We start from the raw sequence: 21784 nt of genomic DNA, 5'->3' as shown, positions 1-21784 counted from the left end.
TCCACCTCCAGAAACATGAGCATCAAATCCAGGTTGATATTCTGATGCAGTCCTGAGGGAGCACTGCACTGTCAAAGGTCCCGTCTTCCAGATCAGACCTTCAACTCTGGCCCCATCTGCCCTCAGTTGGGTGTAAAAGTTCCCATGATGTTATTCCAGAGAACATGGGAGTTCTCCCTGGTTTACTGCTTAATATTCATCCCTCAACAAACATCACTGAACAGATTCTCTGGTCACAGTCACATTTCTGTTTGTGGGATCTTGGTGGATTGGCTGTGCTAAATTGCCCCTTAGTGTCCAAAGGAGAAGTGGGGTTACAGGGAGAGGGCGGGGGAAGTGCACCTGGGTGGGGTGCTCTTTTGTAGGGTTGGTGCAAACTCGATGGCCAAATAGCCTCCTTCTGCACTGTAAGATTCTATGATGCTGCCAGACCTGTTGCGTTAATTTGCATTTTCTGCTTTTATTCTATATTACACACCATTTTAATCCACTGATTATATTTATTGAACTACTGTACCATCAACTACCAGGAACAGTGTGTTCATGTTTCAGCTATTCTGGCCTTGGGTGACTGTGTGGAGTTTGCACATTCTCCCCGTGTCTGTGTGGGTTCCCTCCGGGTGCTCCAGTTTTCTCCCACCATCCAAAGATGTGCAGGTTAGGTGGATTGGTCATGCTAAATTGCCCCTTCGTGTCCAAAAAAAAGTTAGCTGGAGTTACTGGGTTACGGTGATTGGGTGGAGGCATGGGCTTAAGTAGGGTGCTCTTTCCAAGGGCCAGTGCAGGATCGATGGGCCGAATGGCCTCCTTCTCCACTGTAAATTCTATGATTCTGTATGATTTTCTCTCTCAGGCTTATCCAATGGGTCTGTCTTGTAGTATTTCCCTGATGGTAGCACAGTGGTTAGCACTGTTGCTTCACAACACCAGGGTCCTGAGTTCAAATCCCGCTTGGATCACTGTCTGTGCGGATTCTGCACGTTCTCCCCGTGCCTGCATGGGTTTCCTCCGGGTGCTCCGGTTTTCTCCCACAAGTCCTCAAAGACTTGTTAGGTGAATTGGACAGTCTGAATTCTCCCTGTGTACCTGAACATGCACCGGAGTGTGGCGACTAGGGGCTTTTCACAGTAACTTCATTGCAGAGTTAATGTCAGCCTATTTGTGACAATAATAATAATAATCTTTATGTATTTGGTATATTATGGAGCAGGTAGAACTTCCTTGATTCGGCCTGTTGTCCCCTCAGATATTCCATCTGTTTTTGGTTAATGTGTCTGGAGTCTTTCAGTTCTTCCTGTCCGTCTCCAATTCTCCTTCCTGTCTCGGGTATATGAGTCAAGGGATCTTAGCACTGTGTTTCATGTTGTTTAGCTGTCTGTCTCCAGCAGGTATTGTTGTCTCTCGATAATGACTGTGCTGCTACCCTTGCTTCTGGTCTTATGAACATATCCGTGTTGGATCCAAGCTCCCGGATTGTCTGTCTTTCTCTCCGGGTAAGATTCTGTTTGTCTCTTGTATTTCAACAGGGCAGAGACCTGATTGAAGGGATTCAAACATGGGAGTTCTGGGAAAGATGGGCAAGGATTTGGGAGGTGACAACATGTTCAAAGGGTTTGGAGAGGACAGGGAGGTTGAAGATGGGGCAGTAATTTGTAAGGATGGCAGGGTCAAGGGTTGTTTTATTGAGGAGGGGGTGATGATGGCAGATTTGAAGACAGAGGGACAGTACCTGAAGAGAGAGAAATGTTGACAATATCCGTGGACACAGGGTAGTTGGCTGATCAGTAGCTCAGTGGGAATAGGGTCGATGGAGCAGCAGCTGGGTCTCATGGACAAGATGAGCTCTGAGAGGGCATGAGGGGAGATGGGAGAGAAACTAGAGAAAGATGTGGGTTCAGGGCTCAGGAAATGATGAAATTTAGAGACAGTTTAGTCCGGTGGGCTCGTGGAAGGGAGGGAAGCAGCAGAGGCAGCTGATCGGATTTACACAATCTCAGTCGCAAAGAAGCTCCACAAGCTCCTCACACTTCTTGTTGGAGGTGAGGATGGAAGAGACGGGGAGAGCGAGAGTACTTCAAAAGGAACTAACTTGTGTCAGAGATATTAAAAAGTTTCAGCACACTGCGTATTTAACACAAATCTAATTTATTTGACTTTTAGCCAGAATATTAGCCCCTGTAAATGGGCTGGAGTTTGTTATCAGCAGAAAGAGACCCAAATTAATATGGTTCAGTCCTGAATGTGAGTCACAGCAAAGTTCAATTACTGCACAGAGATCAAAGAACAATACAGCACAGGAACAGGCCCTTCGGCCCTCCAAGCTTGTACCGGTCATGATACCAACCTTGGCCAAAACCCTTGTGCCGTATTTCTCTGTATCCATCGTATCCATGTGTTTGTCAAGATGATTTTTGAACGCCGTTAATCTGGCCTCGTTGGTGTGTCAGCAGGTGGGATGAAGCGGTAAATCCCTTCCCACAATTGGAGCAGGTGAACGGTCACTCTCCAGTGTGAACTCGCTGGTGCCTCTGCAGGACGGATGACTGAGTGAATTCCTTCCCACACGTGGAGCAGGTGAATGGCCTCTCTCCAGTGTGAACGGACTGGTGCCTCTGCAGGTCGGATGACTGAGTGAATCTATTCCCACACCAGGAGCAGGCGAATGGTTTCTCCCCAGTGTGAATTCGCTGGTGTTTCCGCAGGTCAGATGACCGAGTGAATCCCTTCCCACACCAGGAGCAGGCAAATGTTTTTTCCCCAGTGTGAATTCGCTGGTGTTTCCGCAGGTCGGATGACCGAGTGAATCCCTTCCCACACTTGGAGCACGTGAGTGGCCTCCCCCCAGTGTGAATTTGCTGGTGCTTCTGTAGATCAGATGACTGAGTGAATCTCATCCTACACCAGGAACAGATGAATGGCCCCCCCCCCCAGTGTGAATTTGCTGGTGTTTCCGCAGAGCTGATGACTGAGTGAATCCCTTCCCACACTGAGAGCAGGCGAATGGTCTCTCCCCAGTGTGAATTCGCCGGTGGTTCTGCAGGGTGGCTGACTCAGTGAATCCCTTCCCACACCAGAAGCAGGTGAATGGTCTCTCCCCAGTGTGAATTCGCTGGTGTGTCAGCAGGTTGGATGACTGAGTGAATTCCTTCCCACACTGGGAGCAGATAAACGGCCTCTCCCCAGTGTGACTTCGCTGATGTACAGTGAGGTGAGATGATCGTCTGAACCCAGTCCCACAGTGAGAGCACCTGAACGGTTTCTCGTCAGTGTGAACACGTTGATGGAGCATCGGTTCCCCAGAACTTTTATAGCTCTTCCCGCAGTCAGGACATTGAAAAGGTTTCTGATCAGTGTGAACTCGCTGGTGCTTCTGCAGGGCCGATGACTGAGTGAATCCCTTCCCACACTCAGAGCAGGTGAATGGTCTCTCCCCAGTGTGAATTCGCTTATGTTTGCGCAGGGCGGATGGCTGAGTGAATCTCTTCCCACACTTGGAGCAGGGGAATGGTCTCTCCCCAGTGTGAATTTGTTGGTGTTTCCGCAGGGCAGATAACTGAGTGAATCCCCTCCCACACTTGGAGCAGGTGAATGGTCTCTCCCCAGTGTGACTGCGGCGATGAGTTTCCAGCCTGGATGGGTAATTGAATTCTTTCCCACAGTACTCACATTTCCACGGTTTCTCCTCAGTGTGACTGCATTTGTGGCTTGTGAGGCCTGATGATCGAGTGAATCCTCGTCCACACACACAACACGTATACGGTTTCTCTCCACTGTGAACGATGCTTTTTCCTTCCATGTTCAAAGTACGATGATATTCAGGATATGATAAATTGAGGACTCTGTCAGATCCTGATGTGATGCTTGGTTTGAGTTTCTGGACTTTGAAGCTTCCCCTTCGAACACCCGGTGAAACTGATTTAAAACAGAAAATAGGGAGTGAGAGAGAACCCACAAAAACACAAAGGCAGCTTGTGAAATTGAGCTGAATGAATCTGGTCATTTGTGGGGTCGGCACTGGGAAAAAGTGACCATGAAAACTGCTGGATTGTCATAAAAACCCAACTGGCCTCTTTGGGAGGAGAGAGAAAGAGGTGAAGAGGGATCTTGTATATCTACACGACATATTAACATTTGCTTTGCCACATATTAGTTAGCAAAGCAAATTCTACCTTGAGCTTCATAAACAGTAATATTGATACTGAAAATATGCTTCTGGTGGCACAGTGATTAGCACTGCTGCCTCACAGCGCCAGGGACCCGGGTTCAATTCCGGCCTTGGTGACTGTGTGTCTGTGTGGAGTTTGCACTTTCTCCCCGTGTCTGCGTGGGTTTCCACACAGTTCTCCGGATTCCCCCCGCAGTCCAAAGACGGGCAAATTAGGTGGATTGGCCTTGATAAATTGTCCCTTCGTGTCTAGGGATGTGCAGGTTAGGTGCGGCTATGGGGTGGCACAGTGGTTAGCACTGCTGCCTCACAGCTCCACAATCCCAGATTCAATTCCAGTCTCGGGTGACTGCCTCTGTGAAGTTTGCATTTTCTCCCCGTGTCTGCATAGATTTCCTCCGGGGGCTCCGGATTCCTCACACAGTCCAAAGATGTGCAGGTTCGGTGGATTGGCCACGCTAAATTGCCTCAAAGGTTAGTTGGGGTGACTGGGTTACGGGGACAAGGTGGAGGCATGGGCTTAAACCTAAGTCGGGTGCTCTTTCCAAGGGCCGGTGCAGACCCCTGGGGCCGAATGGCCTCCCGCTGCATTGTAAAGTCTATGATTCTGCACTGTAGGAATTCTTATGAATCTTTATAAAACTCTGGTCACCACATTTCAGGAAGGATGTGAAGGTTCTTGGAGAAGGTGCAGAGGAGATTTACCAGAATGGTTCCAGCAAAGGAGGTTGAGGGGAGATTTGATTCAGGGACACAAGATTATGCCAGGTTTCCATCAGGTGGACAAAGAAACTCTGTTTCCATTCACTGATCGTACAAGCAGTCGGGACACAGATTTAAAGTTTTGGGTAAAACCTGGAATGAACCATACAAGATCCTGAGGGGTCTTGACAGGGTGGATGTGGAGAGGATGTTTCCTCTTGTGGGAGAATCTAGAACGAGGGCATCACTGTTGCAAAATAAGGAGTCACCCATTTCAGATGGAGATGAGGATTTTTTTATTCTCTTGAGGGTTGTAAGACTTTGGAACTCACGTCCTTAAAAGGCAGCGGAAGCAGAGACCTTGAATATTTTTAAGGCAGAGCTGGATAGATTCTTGATGAGCAAGGAGGTGAAAGGTCATCAGGGGTAGGCAGGAATGTGGAGTTGGGGTTAGAATGAGATCAGCCGCAATCTTATTGAATGCTGAGCAGGCTCGAGGGGCCGAGTGGCCTGTTCTGAGTTTGTATGTAAAAGGTACAGGAGATATGAGGTGATATGAGATATATGTTTTTACACAGCGAGCGACAATGACCTGAAACTTGCTGCCTATGAGGGAGTTTGAAAATAGACACAATGAATGATTTGATTTCAAAAGGAAATTGGATAGACATCTGAGGGAAATAAACCTGTGAGGATACAGGGAGCAGGAGAATGGCACTGACTGGATTGCTCCAGAGAGCTAGCATGGACTCAATGGACTGAATGCCGTTCTTTGTGCCATCATGTCTCTGACTCTTTTGTGTAATCTAGTTTTGTAATTTAACCCCGGGGGGTTCAGATATCACTCAGGTAAATCTGAGCTACACTCCCTCCGAGGCCATTCTATCCTTCCTCAGGTTTGTTGCCCAGAACTGAACACAGTTCTCCAGGTTTGGTCTAACCAGGGTTTGTGAATCTCGGGGCTTTTCCAGTCACACTGAGACCTGAAATTTTCCCTCACAGACAAACCTTTTACCTTCCACACCGAAATGCTGCTGAAATTCAGGTTCTCATGAATCGAGTGACTCTGTCAGATCGTGATGTGACGTTTGGTTTGCTTTTCCCGTCTGTTAAACCTCCACTTCCATTATCCTGTAAATTTACAGAAACCTCACTGTCAGTTTAGGACAGAAATTCACAACATTCTCTCCTCATCAACTTTGATTAAATGTATTCCTGGAGGTTTGATCACATGACCTCCCCCATCCTCCAGTCCGGCCAACACATCCACCCTTGTGACACACTGCCTTCCTCGGCCAATTGGGAAGAAAAATGACTCGTTACCTTACAGGATAGTTACTGTCCCAACGATTTTCAAGACACCCATGTATGAATCTCACCAACGCAGGGAGCTGAGTTGGTGCGAATCCGGGGAGGAGCAGCTTTGGAACAGTAAATATAAATAACTTACCTCGGGACTATATGGCCTAGTCGGCAGGGAGCGGATTTGGCCCGAATCCGGGGAGGAGGAGCTTCGGAAGAGTAAATATAAATAACTTACCTCAGAGTAAAGCTGATTCGCTGGTTGGGAATCTGTTCTAAATTTGAGAAACTGGAGTAATTAACTAAGTAGGGAGTAACTCGGAGATTAGTAACTAGGAGAGTGCTGTTTGTATCTATATCAACCATTTGGATGAGAACGTACAAGGCATGATCAGTAAGTTTGCAGATGATACTAAAATAGGTGGTATTGTCGGCAGTGAGGAAGGTTATCAAAAATTGCAGCAGGCTCTCGATCAGCTGGGAAAGTGGGCTGAGAAATGGCAAACGGAGTTCAATACAGATAAGTGTGAGGAGTTGCATTTCAGAAAGTCAAATCAAGGTAGGACTTTCACAGTGAATGGTAGGGCCTGAGGGAATATCGTGGAACAGAGGGACCTTGGAGTTCGGGTGCACGGTTCTCTAAAGGTGGAGTCACAGGTAGATAGGGAAGTGAAGAAGGCTTTTGGCCTTCATCAGTCAGGGCATTGAGTGTAGAAGTTGGGAAGTTATGTTGCAGTTGTACAGGACGTTGGTGAGGTCGCACCTGGAGTATTGTGTTCAGTTTTGGTTGCTTTGCTATGGGAAAGATGTTATTAAACTGGAGAGAGTGCAGAAGAGATTTACAAGGATGTTGCCAGGACTCAAGAGACTGAGTTATAGGGAGAGATTGGACGCAGGTTCAATTCCTGCAGCGGCCTCCCCGAACAGCCGCCGGAATGTGGTGACTAGGGACTTTTCACAGTAACTTCATTGAAGCTTACTTGTGACAATAAGTGATTATTATTATTGTTATTATCTTCTTACAGTTTTATGCTGTCATCAATGCTGTCTACGATGCCACCGAACTTTGTATTATCAGCAAAAGTGCAGAAGAGGCACTTCGATCCATCGAGTTTGCACCAACACATCAAATCCTGACCCACCTACCTAATCCCATTTGCCAGCACTTGGCCCATAGCCCTGAATGTTATGATGTGTCAGTCTTCATCCAGGAACTTTTAAGAGGATGTGAGGCAAGTCGTCTCTACCACCCTCCTCAGCGGTGCATTCCAGACCCTCACCACCCTCTGGGTAAAAATGTTTTTCCTCAAGATATGTGTCAATAAATCTAATGATGTGGAGATGCCGGCGTTGGACTGGGGTGAGCACAGTACGAAGTCTTACAACACCAGGTTAAAGTCCAACAGGTTTGTTTCGATGTCACCAGCTTTCGGAGCGCTGCTCCTTCCTCAGGTGAATGAAGAGGTCTGTTCCAGAAACACATATATAGACAAATTCAAAGATGCCAAACAATGCTAGGAATGCGAGCATTAGCAGGTGATTAAATCTTTACAGATCCAGAGATGGGGTAACCCCAGGTTAAAGAGGTGTGAATTGTCTCAAGCCAGGACAGTTGGTAGGATTTTGCAGGCCAGATGGTGGGGGATGAATGTAATGTGACATGAATCCCAGGTCCCGGTTGAGGCCGCACTCATGTGTGCGGAACTTGGCTATAAGTTTCTGCTCGGCGATTCTGCGTTGTCGCGGGTCCTGAAGGCCGCCTTGGAGAACGCTTACCCGGAGATCAGAGGCTGAATGCCCTTGAATGCTGAAGTGTTCCCCGACTGGAAGGGAACATTCCTGCCTGGTGATTGTTGCGCAATGTCCGTTCATTCGTTGTCGCAGCGTCTGCATGGTCTCGCCAATGTACCACGCTTCGGGACATCCTTTCCTGCAGCGTATGAGGTAGACAACGTTGGCCGAGTCGCACGAGTATGCACCACGTACCTGGTGGGTGGTGTTCTCACGTGTAATAGTGGTATCCATGTCGATGATCTGGCACGTCTTGCAGAGATTACCATGACAGGGTTTTGTGGTGTCGTGGTCACTGTTCTGAAGACTGGGTAGTTTGCTGCAAACAATGGTTCGTTTGAGGTTGCGCGGTTGTTTGAAGGCAAGTAGTGGGGGTGTGGGGATGACCTTGGCAAGATGTTCATCGTCATCAATGACGTGTTGAAGGCTGTGAAGAAGATGACGTAGTTTCTCCGCTCCGGGGAAGTACTGGACGACGAAGGGTATTCTGTCGGTTGTGTCCCATGTTTGTCTTCTGAGGAGGTCGGTCCGGTTTATCTAATAATAAATCTAATATAATCTGACCCCACTCTCTGCTGTCTGTTGGTTAGCCAATCCTCAATCCAAGCTAATATATTACCTCTCAACCCTGTGGGATCTTCCCTTGTTTATTACCTTTCGTGTGACACCTTATCAACTGTATTCTGGAAGTCCAAATACATCCACAGGACCCCCATTATCCACCTGGCCTGTTACATCTTCCAAGAACTCCAACAAGTGAGTCAAACACTTCACCAAACCACGCTGACTGATGGATTGCGGTTTGACTTTCCAAATGTCCAGTTACTATTTCCTCAATAATGGATTCCAACAGTTTCCCAACAACAGGCTTTAAACTAACTAGTTTCCGACTTTCTGCCTTTTTGAACAGGAGGGGTGCCAGTAGACTTTTCCTCTAATGCAGTGACATTGTCACTGGGTCAGTGTCTCCCCCCCTTGGTCTCTGTGACGTTGTTTGTGGAGAGAAGCCGGAAGCGGCGGATAGTGAGAGTGGAGAATGTTCATTGTTACACTTTCGGCGCTGGGACCGCACTGGGGGTTTGGAAAACCCGACACTGACCTTTCACCTGACACCTCACAATACACGGGGTTATTGACGGCAGCATCGAACCAATAGCCGAAGAGTGGGCGGGTCCAGTGGACCAATCCAGTCTGACTGGTCCTCCAATCAATCAGCGTGAATGAGGAGGCGGGACTGGGCTGAGTGAAGCATGCGCAGTGTGATTAATGGTGACACAGCAAAAGCTTCTTTCTCGTATCCACAATCCGTAAAGGTGGGAATGGCGGAAGGAGGGAGAGATAAATCAGGAGGGTCGTTAGGCACGCTTCGTGTACATGTTAGATAGACCAAAAATCCGAAAAAATAACCTGCCGGGACCTGAGGATCTCAGCGGGAGCTGCAATTTTCTCACAGACAAGATTTTGCGGCCGCCATCTTTATTTGGTACTGGCAGTGGCGCGCATGCGCCATCGGGATCCTTATTTGGATCACTAGCGGCAGTGCCCCCGCCATCTTTATCGGGGCACGAGCAGCAGAGGGCAGGCTCAGTGGCCATCATTGTTGGGGGCAACATTTTTTTGAAACGTTCCTTCATGACAGAATGTCCAGCAAACTGCTTCACTCTGAGTTACAAATTCCTATTTTGGGGCAGAATATATGCCCAGGGCTGTGACAATAATTCGAATTTATATGGTGACTTGAACAGAATAAAACTTTGAAGACTTTCAGAGAAACGTTACAACGTAACAATTGACACTGAGCCACAAGAGGAGATATTAGATTTTAAGGACAATCTTCATGGAGGAAAGTGAACCGGAGAGTTTGAAGGAGGAAATTCCAGAAATGGAGTCCCTGGCAACTAAGTAATGGTGGAGAGATTAAAATCAGGAATGCTCAAGTGGCTGGAATTAAATGAGTGCAGCGATCTCAAAGGGGTGTGTGTGGAGGAAATTACAGTGATCAGGATGATCATTACCATGGAGTAAAACAATGAGAAATTTAAACTTTTTGTGCCTTTTAAAAGGAAGCCTTTGCAGATCAGTGGGCACAGGGGCTGGTGTGAGTAAGTAAATGGGTAGCAGAGTTTTGGATGGGATGGAGGGGGTTGTTTAATGTTAGAGTTCGGCTGCGAGTGCGTTGGAATAATTTGTTTGAGAGCCATCAGAAGAATGGATGATGGTTTCTGCAGCAGATGAACAGAGACTAAGGTGGAGTCGAGCTGTGTTCCTGAGGTGGAAGTCGGCAATCTTGGTGATGATGTAGATCTGTGGTCACGAGCTCATCTGGGGGTGAAATATTTCATCATGGTTGTGAACAGTTTGCTTCAGCCTCAGACATTTGACAGGGATGGAATTGGTAACAAGGGAGTGGAGTTTGTAGCGGTGATGAAAGGCAATGTGTTCACTCATCCAGGTCTGGATTTCAGACAAGTTCAACAGTGTGTGTCTTAAGACCATAAGACCATAAGACATAGGAGTGGAAGTAAGGCCATTCGGCCCATCGAGTCCACTCCACCATTCAATCATGGCTGATTTCAACTCCATTTACCCGCTCTCTCTCCATAGCCCTTAACTCCTCGAGAAATCAAGAATTTATCAACTTCTGTCTTAAAGACGCTCAACGTCCCGGCCTCCACCGCCCAATGAATTCCACATACCCACCACTCTCTGGCTGACGAAATTTCTCCTCATCTCTGTTCTAAAGTGACTCCCTTTTATTCTAAGGCTGTGCCCCCGGGTCCTAGTCTCCCCTGTTAATGGAAACAACTTCCCTACATCCACCCTATCTAAGCCATTCATTATCTTGTAAGTTTCTATTAGATCTCCCCTCAACCTCCTAAACTCCAATGAATATAATCCCAGGATCCTCAGACGTTCATCGTATGTTAGGCCTACCATTCCTGGGATCATCCGTGTGAATCTCCGCTGGACCTGCTCCAGTGCCAGTATGTCCTTCCCGAGGTGTGGGGCCCAAAATTGCTCACAGTATTCTAAATGGGGCCTAACTAATGCTTTATAAAGCTTCAGAAGTACATCCCTGCTTTTATATTCCAAGCCTCTTGAGATGAATGACAACATTGCATTGGCTTTCTTAATTACGGACTCAACCTGCAAGTTTACCTTTAGAGAATCCTGGACTAGGACTGCCAAGTCCCTTCGCACTTCAGCATTATGAATTTTGTCACCGTTTAGAAAATAGTCCATGCCTCTATTCTATTTTCCAAAGTGCAAGACCTCGCACTTGCCACGTTGAATTTCATCAACCATTTCTTGGACCACTCTCCTAAACTGTCTAAATCTTTCTGAAGCCTCCCCACCTCCTCCATACTACCTGCCCCTCCACCTATCTTCGTAACATCGGCAAACTTAGCCAGAATGCCCTCAGTCCCGTTATCTAGATCGTTAATATATGAAGAGAACAGCTGTGGCCCCAACACTGAACCCTGCGGGACACCACTCGTCACGGGTTGCCATTCCGAAAATGAACCTTTTATCCCAACTCTCTGCCTTCTGCCTGACAGCCAATCGTCAATCCATGTTAGTACCTTGCCTCGAATACCATGGGCCCTTACTTTACTCAGCAGTCTCCCGTGAGGCACCTTATCAAAGGCCTTTTGGAAGTCAAGATAGATAACATCCATTGGCTCTCCTTGGTCTAACATATTTGTTATCTCTTCAAAGAACTCTAACAGGTTTGTCAGGCACGACCTCCCCTTACTAAATCCATGCTGACTTGTCCTAATCCGACCCTGCACTTCCAAGAATTTAGAAATCTCATTCTTAACAATGCATTCTAGAATCTTGCCAACAACCGAGGTCAGGCTAATTGGCCTATAATTTTCCATCTTTTTCCTTGTTCCCTTCTTGAACAGTGGGGTTACAACAGCGATTTTCCAATCCTCTGGTACTTTCCCTGACTCCAGTGACTGTTGAAACATCATCACCAACGCTTCCACTATCTCCTTTAGAACTCTAGGATGTAGCCCATCTGGACCCGGAGATTTGTCAATTTTTAGACCTCTTAGTTTCTCTAGCACTTTCTCCTTTGTGATGGCTACGACATTCAACTCTGTCCCCTGACTCTCCGGAATTGTTGGGATATTACTCATGTCTTCTACTGTGAAGACTGACGCAAAGTACTTATTCAGTTCCTCGGCTATTTCCATGTCTCCCATCACAAAATTTCCAGCGTCATTTTGGAGCGGCCCAATGTCAACTTTTGCCTCCCGTTTGTTTTTAATGTATTGAAATAAACTTTTACTATCATTTCTAATGTTACTGGCTAGCCTACCTTCAAACTTGATCCTCTCTTTCCTTATCTCTCTCTTTGTTATCCTCTGTTTGTTTTTGTAGCCTTCCCAATCTTCTGACTTCCCACTATTCTTTGCCACATTATAGGCTTTCTCTTTTGCTTTGATGCATTCCCTCACTTCCTTTGTCAGCCATGGCTGCCTAATCTCCCCTCTGATAACCTTTATTTTCTTTGGGATGAACCTCTGTACTGTGTCCTCAATTACTCCCAGAAACTCCTGCCATTGCTGTTCTACTGTCTTTCCCACTAGGGTCTGCTCCCAGTCGATTTTCGTCAGTTCCTCCCTCATGCCCCTGTAGTTACCTTTATTTAACATCCCTGGATGTTTAAATGCCAGTCCTGAACCCCCTGCAACCACGTCTCTGTGATGCCTACCACATCATACCTGCAAGTCACAATCTGGGCCACAAGCTCGTCTACCTTGTTCCGTACACTGCGCGCATTTAAATATAGCACCTTTAATTCTCTATTGACCGTCCCTTTTTGTTTTCTTAGTGTGGTGGACCTTGGTTTACTGAGCCTTTCCATACACTGTGTCATATTTTGTGGGATGGGGACTATTGTAACCTCTCCTGAGTTCTGTCTTTTCGTGCTTTTTTGTATTCCTAAGCAGCTACGCTTCCCACTGATTACTTCACCTCTTGGTTCCCTGACTTTCCCTTTCTTGGAAAGGAACTTGCAGGTGGTGATGTTCACATACATCTGCTGTCCTGTCCATCCAGATGGTGGAGGTTAAGTGTTTAGGAGATTCTATCAAATTGTGATTCAGTTGCTGGTCCATTGCTTGCTGTTACCCTCACTCTGTTCTCACTCTCTCTCCCTTTCCATCAATCTTTTTGATTCACTCTCTCCCCCACTACTCACTCTCTTTCTCTCTCACTCGGTTTCTCACATAAAATTCGAGTCCAGAGGGTTGTGGATGATAATAAGAATCATTATTGTCACAATTAGATTTACATGAACACTGCAATGAAGTTACTGTGACCATCGTTGAATATATTTAAGGCTGAGATGGTGAGATTTTTGGTCTCTCAGGAAGTCAAAGGACACAGAGAGCTAATGGGAAAGTGGAATTGAAGACGAAGATCAGCCACAATTGTGTTCAATGGCAGAGCAGGTTTGACGGGCCGAATGGTCTACTTCTGCTCCTATTTCTTGTGTTCTTGCAGAGGCCCGAATCTTGTGTGGGCTCAGACCGGGTGGCAGGTTCCCTTCCCTGAAGGACAATAACAAACTAGTTCACTTTCAACAGTTTTCATAGTCACTTTTTCCCAGTGCCGGCCCCACAAGTTACCAGATTCATTCAGCTCAATTTCCCAACCTGCCTTTGTGTTTTTGTGGGTTCTCTCTCACTCCCTATTTTCTGTTTTAAATCAGTTTCACAGGGTATCAGCAGGGAAGGATGTGGGAATTGGGAATCAGCAATTGGGAAACTCCAACCAAACACCACATCAAAATCTGACAGTCGTGTAACTGATCGTAACCTGAATATCATCAGATTTTGAACATGGAAGGAAAAATCACAGTTCACAGTGGCAAGAAACCGTACACGTGTTCTGTGAGTTGTCAAAACACAAGTGCAGTCACAGCAGGGAGAAACCATGGAAATGTGGGGACTGTGCAAGGCGTTCAATTACCCATCTGACCTGGTAACCCATCGACACATTCCCGTAACAGCCTCCCCGAACAGGCGCCGGAATGTGGCGACTAGGGGCTTTTCACAGTAACTTCATTTGAAGCCTACTTGTGACAATAAGCGATTTTCATTCATTTCATTTCACTGGGGAGAAGCCTGTCACCTGCCCCGAGTGTGGGCGTGGATTCACTCAGTCATACAGCCTGTTGATGCACCAGCGAGTTAACACTGGGGAAAGGCCTTTCACCTGCCCCGAGTGTGGGAAGGGATTCACTCATTCATCCCAACTGCTGACACACCAGCAGATTCACAATGATGAGACCTTTTAAATGCAGAAAATGCGGGAAGTGCTTTAAAGGTTCTTGGGATCAGGTGTCCCATCAAAGAGTTCACACTGACGACAGACCGTTTAAATGCTGCCACGAGGTGACATCATCCAAAAGTGTAGTTTTCACATGTCCACTGACAACATCCAGCTCTACCTCACCCCCATCCCTCCCCATTCCTCCACTGTTACTAAATTATCAAACTGCTTGTCCCACATCCGGTCCTGGATGAACAGAAATTTCCTCCAATTAAAAATTGGAAGACCAAAGCCATTGTCTTCAGTCAGCATTAGAAATTCCATTACCCCGACTTCCGGTTACGGTGATGCACTGCTAAGTCGCACGTTACGGCACCTCACGTTCCAACGCACTTTTGGGCTCTTATCGGAAGCCCCAACGGAATTTTTTTTCCACCCAACCCAGTGTGAGGTGACGAAGGAAGGAGTCCCCCCGGGTGTGTATGGAAAGGAGTGGCGGTAGTGGCCAGATTGCGCAGGATCCTTTGTAGCAGTGGCAGAGAAGAGAAGGGAGAAGCAAGATGGCGGCCGATGGAGCCCAGATGGTATGGGGCCCGGACCAGCAGGAGTTTCTCCGACGATGTGTGGAGGAGCTCAAGAAAGAGGTGCTGGCGCCGATGTTACTGGCAATCGAGGGACAGAAGGAAACACAAAAGGTCCAGGCGATGGAGCTTCGTGGAGTGAATACAAAGGCAGCCGAGAATGAAGATGAGATACAGGGCCTGGTGGTAAAAACGGAGACACACGAGGCACTACACAAGAGGTGCATAGAAAGGCTGGAAGCCCTGGAGAGCAGCTCGAGGAAGAAAAACCTACGGATTCTAGGTCTCCCCGAAGGAACGGAGGGAGCTGATGCGAGCACGATGCTCCATACGCTAATGGGAGCTGAGGCCCCAACGGGGCCCTGGAAGTGGAGGGAGTGTACCGGGTCCTCGTGAGAAGACCAAAGGCAGGGGAACCACCAAGAGCAATAGTGGTGAAGTTCCATCGCTGCAGGGACAGAGAGATGGTCCTGAGCTGGGCCAAGAAGGCACGGAGTAGCAAATGGGAGAATGCGGTGATACGTGTGTATCAGGACTGGAGTGCGGAGGTGGCGAGAAGGAGGGCGAGCTTTAACCAGGCCAAGACGGTGCTCCAAAGGAAGAAAATTAAATTTGGGATGCTGTAGCCGGCGCGACTGTGGGTCACGCATCAGGGCAAGCACCACTACTTCGAGACGGCGGAGGAGGCATGGACTTTCATCCAAGAAGAGAAACTGGACTAGATTTGAAAGTTTGATGTTTGGAGAGAAGCAGCGAGGTGGTGGTACAGTAATGTAAAGTGGGGAAAGGGGAGGGCTACTGTATAGCAATGTTGGACGGGGAATTTTTCTCCCCCCGATGGGGGGGACACGAAGAAATGTGGGCGCCGGTGGGAAAAGGGACAGGGAAGGGGAATGAGGGAACTGCGCCATAGGGGGCGGGGCCGAGAGGAAAGCATGGGTATTTTCCCGCGCTATGGAAATTATAGCGGGAAAACGGGTGCAGGAAGGATGGGAGCCTCACACGCAGGGAGGTGAAAGAGTGAACGGGGGAAGCCGAGGTCAGCCAGAGTTAGCTGACTTCCGGAAGCAATATGGGGGGAGTAATCAAGCTAGAGGGGGATCTAGCGGGGAGGGGGATTAACTGGGTTGCTGCTGCTGAGTGCAAGGGGGAGCTGGTAAGAGATGAGGTGGTCGGGGCGGGCGGGCGCTGCCAGGGGGACAGACGGGTGCATGGGACCTGGATGAGGAGATGGCCTAAAAAAGGGGATGGCTAGTCGATGAGGGTGGGGGGTGGTGAATGGCCCCCCAATCCGGCTGATCACGTGGAATGTGAGAGGTTTAAATGGGCCGATTAAGTGGGCACGGGTGTTTGCGCACTTCAAGAGACTGAAGGCGGACGTAGTCATGCTCCAGGAGACGCACCTGAAGTTGGTGGATCAGGTTAGACTAAGAAAAGGATGGGTGGGACAGGTATCCCACTCAGGGCTGGACGCAATAAACAGAGGGGTGGCAATATTGGTGGGGAAACGTGTATCATTCGAGGCTAAGAACATAGTGGTGGACAGTGGGGGCAGATATGTGATGGCGAGTGGCAGACTGCAGGGCAAGGCAGTTGTGCTGGTGAATGTATATGCCCCGAATTGGGATGACGCGGGATTCATGAAGCGAATGCTGGGACCTATCCCGGACCTGGAGGTGGGAAATTTGATAATGGGGGGGGGGGGGGGGGACTTTAACACAGTGCTGGATCCAGGGCCAGACCGGTCCAGATCCAGGACCGGGAGAAGGCCGGCAGCGGCCAAGGTGCTTAAGGGATTTATGGAACAAATGGGGGGAGTGGATCCGTGGAGATTCGCCAGACCGATGGGTAAAGAGTTCTCTTTTTTCTCCCACGTCCACAAGGTATACTCCCGGATAGACTTTTTCACTTTGGGAAGGGCACTGATCCCGAAGGTGGCAGGAACGGAGTACTCGGCCATAGCCGTTTCAGATCACGCCCCGCACTGGGTGGATCTGGAACTAGGAGAGGAAAGGGAGCAGCGCCCACTCTGGTGACTAGATATGGGACTACTGGCGGACGAGGGGGTCTGCGGAAGGGTGAGGGGGTGTATTGAGCGATACTTGGAGGTCAACGACGATGGGGAGGTTCAGGTGGGGGTAGTAGAGGAAGCGCTGAAGGCGGAGGTTATAGGAGAGCTGATCTCCAACAGAGCCCACAAGGGGAAACAAGAGGGCAAAGAAAGAGAGATTAGTGGGGGAAATTCTGAGGGTGGATAAAAAATATGCGGAGGCCCCAGACGAAGGGCTATACAGAGAAAGGCTAAGATTACAGACGGAGTTTGACCTGCTGACCACGGGAAAGGCAGAGGCACAGTGGAGGAAGGCACAGGGGATACAATATGAGTATAGGGAAAAGGCGAGCCGGCTGCTAGCCCAACAACTTCGGAAGCGGGTGGCGGCGAGAGAGATCGGGGGAGTTAGGGACGAAACGGGAAATATGGAGCAGAGAGCAGGGAATGTGAATGAGGTGTTCAAGACCTTCTATGAGAGGCTATACAAGTCCCAACCCCCGGGGGGAAAAGAAGGAATGCTACACTTTCTGGACCAGTTAAGGTTCCCGAAGGTGAAGGGGCAGGAGGTGGCAGGTCCGGGGCGTTAATCGAGGTGGATGAGGTGATTAAAGGACTGGGGAACATGCAGGCAGGGAAGGCCCCGGGACCAGATGGGTTTCCGGTGGAATTCTACAGGAAGTGTATGGACCTGTTGGCCCCGCTTTTGGCGAGAACCTTTAATGAGGCTAAGGAAAGGGGGATGCTACCCCCGACAATGTTGGAGGCGACGATATCGCTAATCCTGAAACGAGATAAAGACCCGCTGCAGTGCGGGCCATACAGGCCCATCTCACTCCTAAATGTAGACGCCAAACTGCTGGCCAAAGTGATGGCGACAAGGATAGAGGATTGTGTCCCAGGGGTGGTGCATGACGATCAGACAGGGTTTGTAAAGGGGAGACAACTGAATGCTAATGTACGAAGGTTGCTGGGTGTGATGATGACACCCCCACCAGAAGGGGAGGCAGAGATAGTGGCGGCATTGGATGCAGAGAAGGCATTCGATAGGGTGGAGTGGGACTATCTGTGGGAGGTGCTGAAGAGATTTGGGTTCGGTGAGGGGTTTATTAGATGGGTCAGACTCTTATATGGGGCCCCAATGGCGAGCGTCCTTACAAACAGGCAAAGATCGGGATACTTTCGACTACATAGGGGTACAAGACAAGGGTGTCCCCTGTCCCCGTTACTGTTCGCGTTGGCAATTGAACCACTGGCCATAGCGCTGAGGGATTCTAAGAAGTGGAGGGGGGTGCTTAGAGTGGGAGAGGAACACCGAGTGTCGCTCTACGCAGATGATCTACTGTTATATGTCGCGGACCCGGTAGAGGGGATGCCAGAGGTAATGCAGATACTTAGGGAGTTTGGAGAGTTCTCGGGATACAAACTAAATATGGGGAAGAGTGTGCTTTTTGTGATGCACCCCAGGGAACCGGGCAGGGGGATAGATGTTCTGCCGCTGAGGAGGGTGGTAAGGAATTTTTGATACCTGGGGATTCAGGTGGCCAGGAACTGGGGAACCCTGCATAGACTTAACCTGACGCGACTGGTGGAGCAGATGGAGGAGGACTTTAAGAGGTGGGATATGGTGCCGCTGTCACTGGCGGGCAGAGTGCAGGCAGTTAAAATGGTGGTCCTCCCGAGGTTTATTTTTGTGTTTCGGTGCCTCCCCACCCTGGTCACAAAGGCCTTTTTAAAAAAAATAAACAGGAGCATTATGAGCTTTGTGTGGGAGGGAAAGACCCCGAGAGTAAAGAGGGGGTTCTTGCAGCGCAGTAGGGACAGAGGGGGACTGGCACTGCCAAGCCTGAGCGACTACTACTGGGTCGCCAATGTGTCGATGGTCTGTAAGTGGATGAGGGAGGAAGTGGGAGCAGCGTGGAAGAAGCTGGAAATGGCGTCCTGTAAGGGAACAAGCCTAAAAGCGCTGGTGCCGGCGCCGCTGCCGTTCTCCCCAAAAAGGTACACCAAAAACCCAGTGGTGGTGGCAACCTTGAAGATCTGGGGGCAGTGGAGACGACACAGGGGAGTGACGGGTGCCTCGTGTGGTCCCCGATAAGGAATAACCACAGGTTCGTCCCGGGGAGGATAGATGGGGGATTCCAGTGTTGGCAGCGAGCAGGAATTAGGAAGCTGAGGGACCTGTTTATAGACGGGGTGTTTGCAAGTCTGGGAGTGGTAGAAGAAAAATATAAGTTGCCACCAGGGAATGCCTTCAGATACATGCAAGTGAGGGCATTTACGAGGCAACAGGTGAGGAAATTTCCGCAGCTCCCGACGCAAGGGATCCAAGATAGAGTGATTTCGGGGGCATGGGTTGGAGAAGGCAAAGTGTCCGAAATATACCGGGAGATGAGGGATGAGGGGGAGGCGATGATAGAGGAGCTGAAGGGGAAATGGGAAGAAGAGCTGGGGGAAGAGATCGAGGAGGGGCTATGGGCGGATGCCCTAAGTAGGGTAAATTCCTCGTCCTCATGTGCCAGGCTTAGCCTGATTCAATTTAAGGTTCAACACAGAGCACATATGACGGGAGCAAGACTGAACAGGTTTTTCGGGGTGGAGGACAGGCGTGGGAGGTGCTCGGGAAGCTTGGCGAACCACATACACATGTTCTGGTCGTGTCCAGCACTGCACGAGTTCTGGGGGTGTGTGGCAAGAGTGATTTCAAAGGTGGTGGGGGTCCGGGTCAAACCAGGCTGGGGGTTAGCTATTTTTGGGGTTGCAGAAGAACCGGGAGTGCAGGAGGCGAAAGAGGCCGACATTTTGGCCTTTGCGTCCCTGGTAGCCCGGCGAAGGATCTTACTCATGTGGAAGGAAGCGAAGCCCCCGGGCGTGGAGGCCTGGATAAACGACATGTCAGGGTTCATAAGATTGGAACAAATAAAATTTGCGTTGAGAGGATCGACTCAGGGGTTCATCAGGCGGTGGCAACCGTTCCTTGACTATCCGCGGAACGATAATGAAAAGACAGAAAGGACAGCAGCAGCAACCCGGGGGGAGGGGGAGGGAGCACTATTTTGTGTTTTTGCTATTTGTTTTTTCTTTTCTAGTTTGTTGTAAGCTCACTATATTATTTAAATAATGTTTAATGTATAATCCTTTGTTGAGTTGTAAAAACGGAAAAATTTTTGTTTGAAAAATTTCAATAAAATATATATTTTTAAAGAAACAGGCCTTGCTCTGTTTTCTCTTAGTGCCCAGTTTAACAGCGGCTGCTAACTGAGCCATTTTTACATTTGCAAGTAATTGTTCAACGGCTTTCTCGTGGGTGAGGGCCGTATCTTCAGGGCTGGTCAGGTCTGAACACAACAAGTACTCTGTCCCTTTCATGGGGTGTCCGGTCATGATGGTGTGCGGGGTGTAACCTGTGGAGGTGGAAACAGTGTTACGCAAAAACATCAGCGCAATGGGGAGGACAGAATCCCAAGTGGTGTTGTTCTGCTGGACTATTTTTCTACGGGTGGTTTTTAGGGTCCGATTCATGCACTCCACTATACCACTCGACTGTGGGTGGTATGCAATGTGAAATTTTTGGGTTATGCCAAATATCGTGAGGACGTTCTGCATGACCTGTCCCGTAAAGTGAGAACCTTGGTCCGACTCAATACTGCGGGGGAGTCCCCATCTTGTAAAAATATGGTGGATTAGGATTTTGGCTGTGGTTTTTGCGGTGTTGGTGTGGGCTGGAAATGCTTCCACCCACTTTGTGAAAGTGTCTATGACCACCAGAACGTATTGATAGCCATTCCTGCAAGGGGGCAATGCACCTATAAAATCGATCTGGAGGTTAGTCCAGGGGCCGTTAATGGGCCGGGTGTGGCTGAGGTGTGCCTTTTTGGCATATCTATCTGGGTTGTTCTGTGCGCAGATGAGGCAATTCTCAATGTAATGGGATACATCCTCTTTGAGATTAGGCCACCAACAAAGCTGTTTGAGGTGGGCTGCGGTGGGTTCGATTCCCTGGTGTCCATGACCATCATGGAATAAACAGATTAATTGGTTCCTATCCTGCTTCGGAACTACATAAAGGGTGTCTTTCAACACCACACCGCCATGTGTGGTTATCGTATTTCTGAACCTCTCGTATGGGGCTGGAAACTTCCCTTTCACGATCTCAGTGAGAGCGCTATCCTGCTTCTGGGCCTCTACTAGATCTTCGATCCTAGTCTGCGTGACCTGAACTGCACTCACTGGCGCACTCACTGGGGCACTTTCGGGGGGCTTCCAAAAGTATCCATGCCTGGATCCTGCTTTAGCCAGTGCGTCGGTTTTTACATTTCCAGGGGGGGAGGAACGATGGTGGCTGCGGACTTTTATAATGCCAAAAGTCCTGTCCTTGGCTTTTTTCAGAATATGGCAGAGTAATGGGGCTGAGGGGAGGGGTTTCCCATCCGCGGAAACAAATCCTCTTGTTTCCCAGAGGGGTAGAAATTCGGTGAGGCTGTTGCAAACGTATAGACTGTCTGAATATATGTCTGCTGGGCTGGGGAAGGAATCGGGGTGCTCTATAATGTAAGCGATGGCCGCAGGCTTTGCTGCCTGCGCGCCTAAGTGTCCGGGTAAATTTAATGCGATTTCCTCGAGGGCGCATCCCTGCGCGTCCTCCACATAAATCCCACAACCTGTTATGCGTTGCCCATCCAGGACTGTGGAAGATCCATCCACATAGATCATAATGGGATCACATGTGTCCGGGTGAGGGGGGCTTTGAGATGGAGTGGCTAGTTTTCTGGGGGGGTGTTTTTGCGATAAAGGGGCCTGTATTATGGTGGGGCGAGATGATTTCACACTCGTGGGGGGTTCCGGGGTACTGTAGATTGTCCACTAAGTATGTGTGTGTTTTGGTCCGTTTGACTGTGCTGT

General features: G+C 48.9%; 1 protein-coding gene and 1 long non-coding RNA gene across 6 annotated transcripts; one reads left to right on the top strand and one right to left on the bottom strand.

Moving 5' to 3' along the window:
* Positions 1-1251: 1251 nt before the first annotated feature.
* On the top strand, positions 1252-7509 carry LOC140419567 (uncharacterized). The gene is made up of 2 exons (XR_011945870.1): positions 1252-1493; positions 7195-7509. It is a non-coding gene; the product is annotated as an uncharacterized lncRNA (long non-coding RNA).
* On the bottom strand, positions 2154-9439 carry LOC140419563 (uncharacterized). Of its 5 annotated transcripts, none has more exons than XM_072503469.1 (3): positions 9368-9439; positions 5883-5998; positions 2154-3912 (listed from the first exon to the last, which is right to left on the bottom strand). In XM_072503469.1, exon 3 carries the CDS (start codon positions 3794-3796, stop codon positions 2891-2893), a length of 906 nt encoding a protein of 301 aa, XP_072359570.1. In that variant the 5' UTR covers positions 3797-3912; positions 5883-5998; positions 9368-9439; the 3' UTR covers positions 2154-2890. The 5 variants fall into 5 exon arrangements, with proteins under 5 accessions (XP_072359570.1, XP_072359572.1, XP_072359571.1 ...); XM_072503471.1 differs by having other exon boundaries at positions 9378-9401; XM_072503470.1 differs by lacking the exon at positions 9368-9439 and adding an exon at positions 8615-9127.
* Positions 9440-21784: the final 12345 nt, after the last annotated feature.

The sequence above is a fragment of the Scyliorhinus torazame genome, chromosome 5 (genome assembly GCF_047496885.1).
Source record: "Scyliorhinus torazame isolate Kashiwa2021f chromosome 5, sScyTor2.1, whole genome shotgun sequence".
In the NCBI taxonomy this organism is placed as follows: Eukaryota; Metazoa; Chordata; class Chondrichthyes; order Carcharhiniformes; family Scyliorhinidae; genus Scyliorhinus; species Scyliorhinus torazame.
This window is presented reverse-complemented; position numbering and strand designations above follow the sequence as displayed.

Excerpts from the sequence above, each read along its gene's own strand:
- LOC140419563 (XM_072503469.1), bottom strand. The coding sequence starts at position 3,796 with ATGGAAGGAAAAAGCATCGTTCACAGTGGAGAGAAACCGTATACGTGT.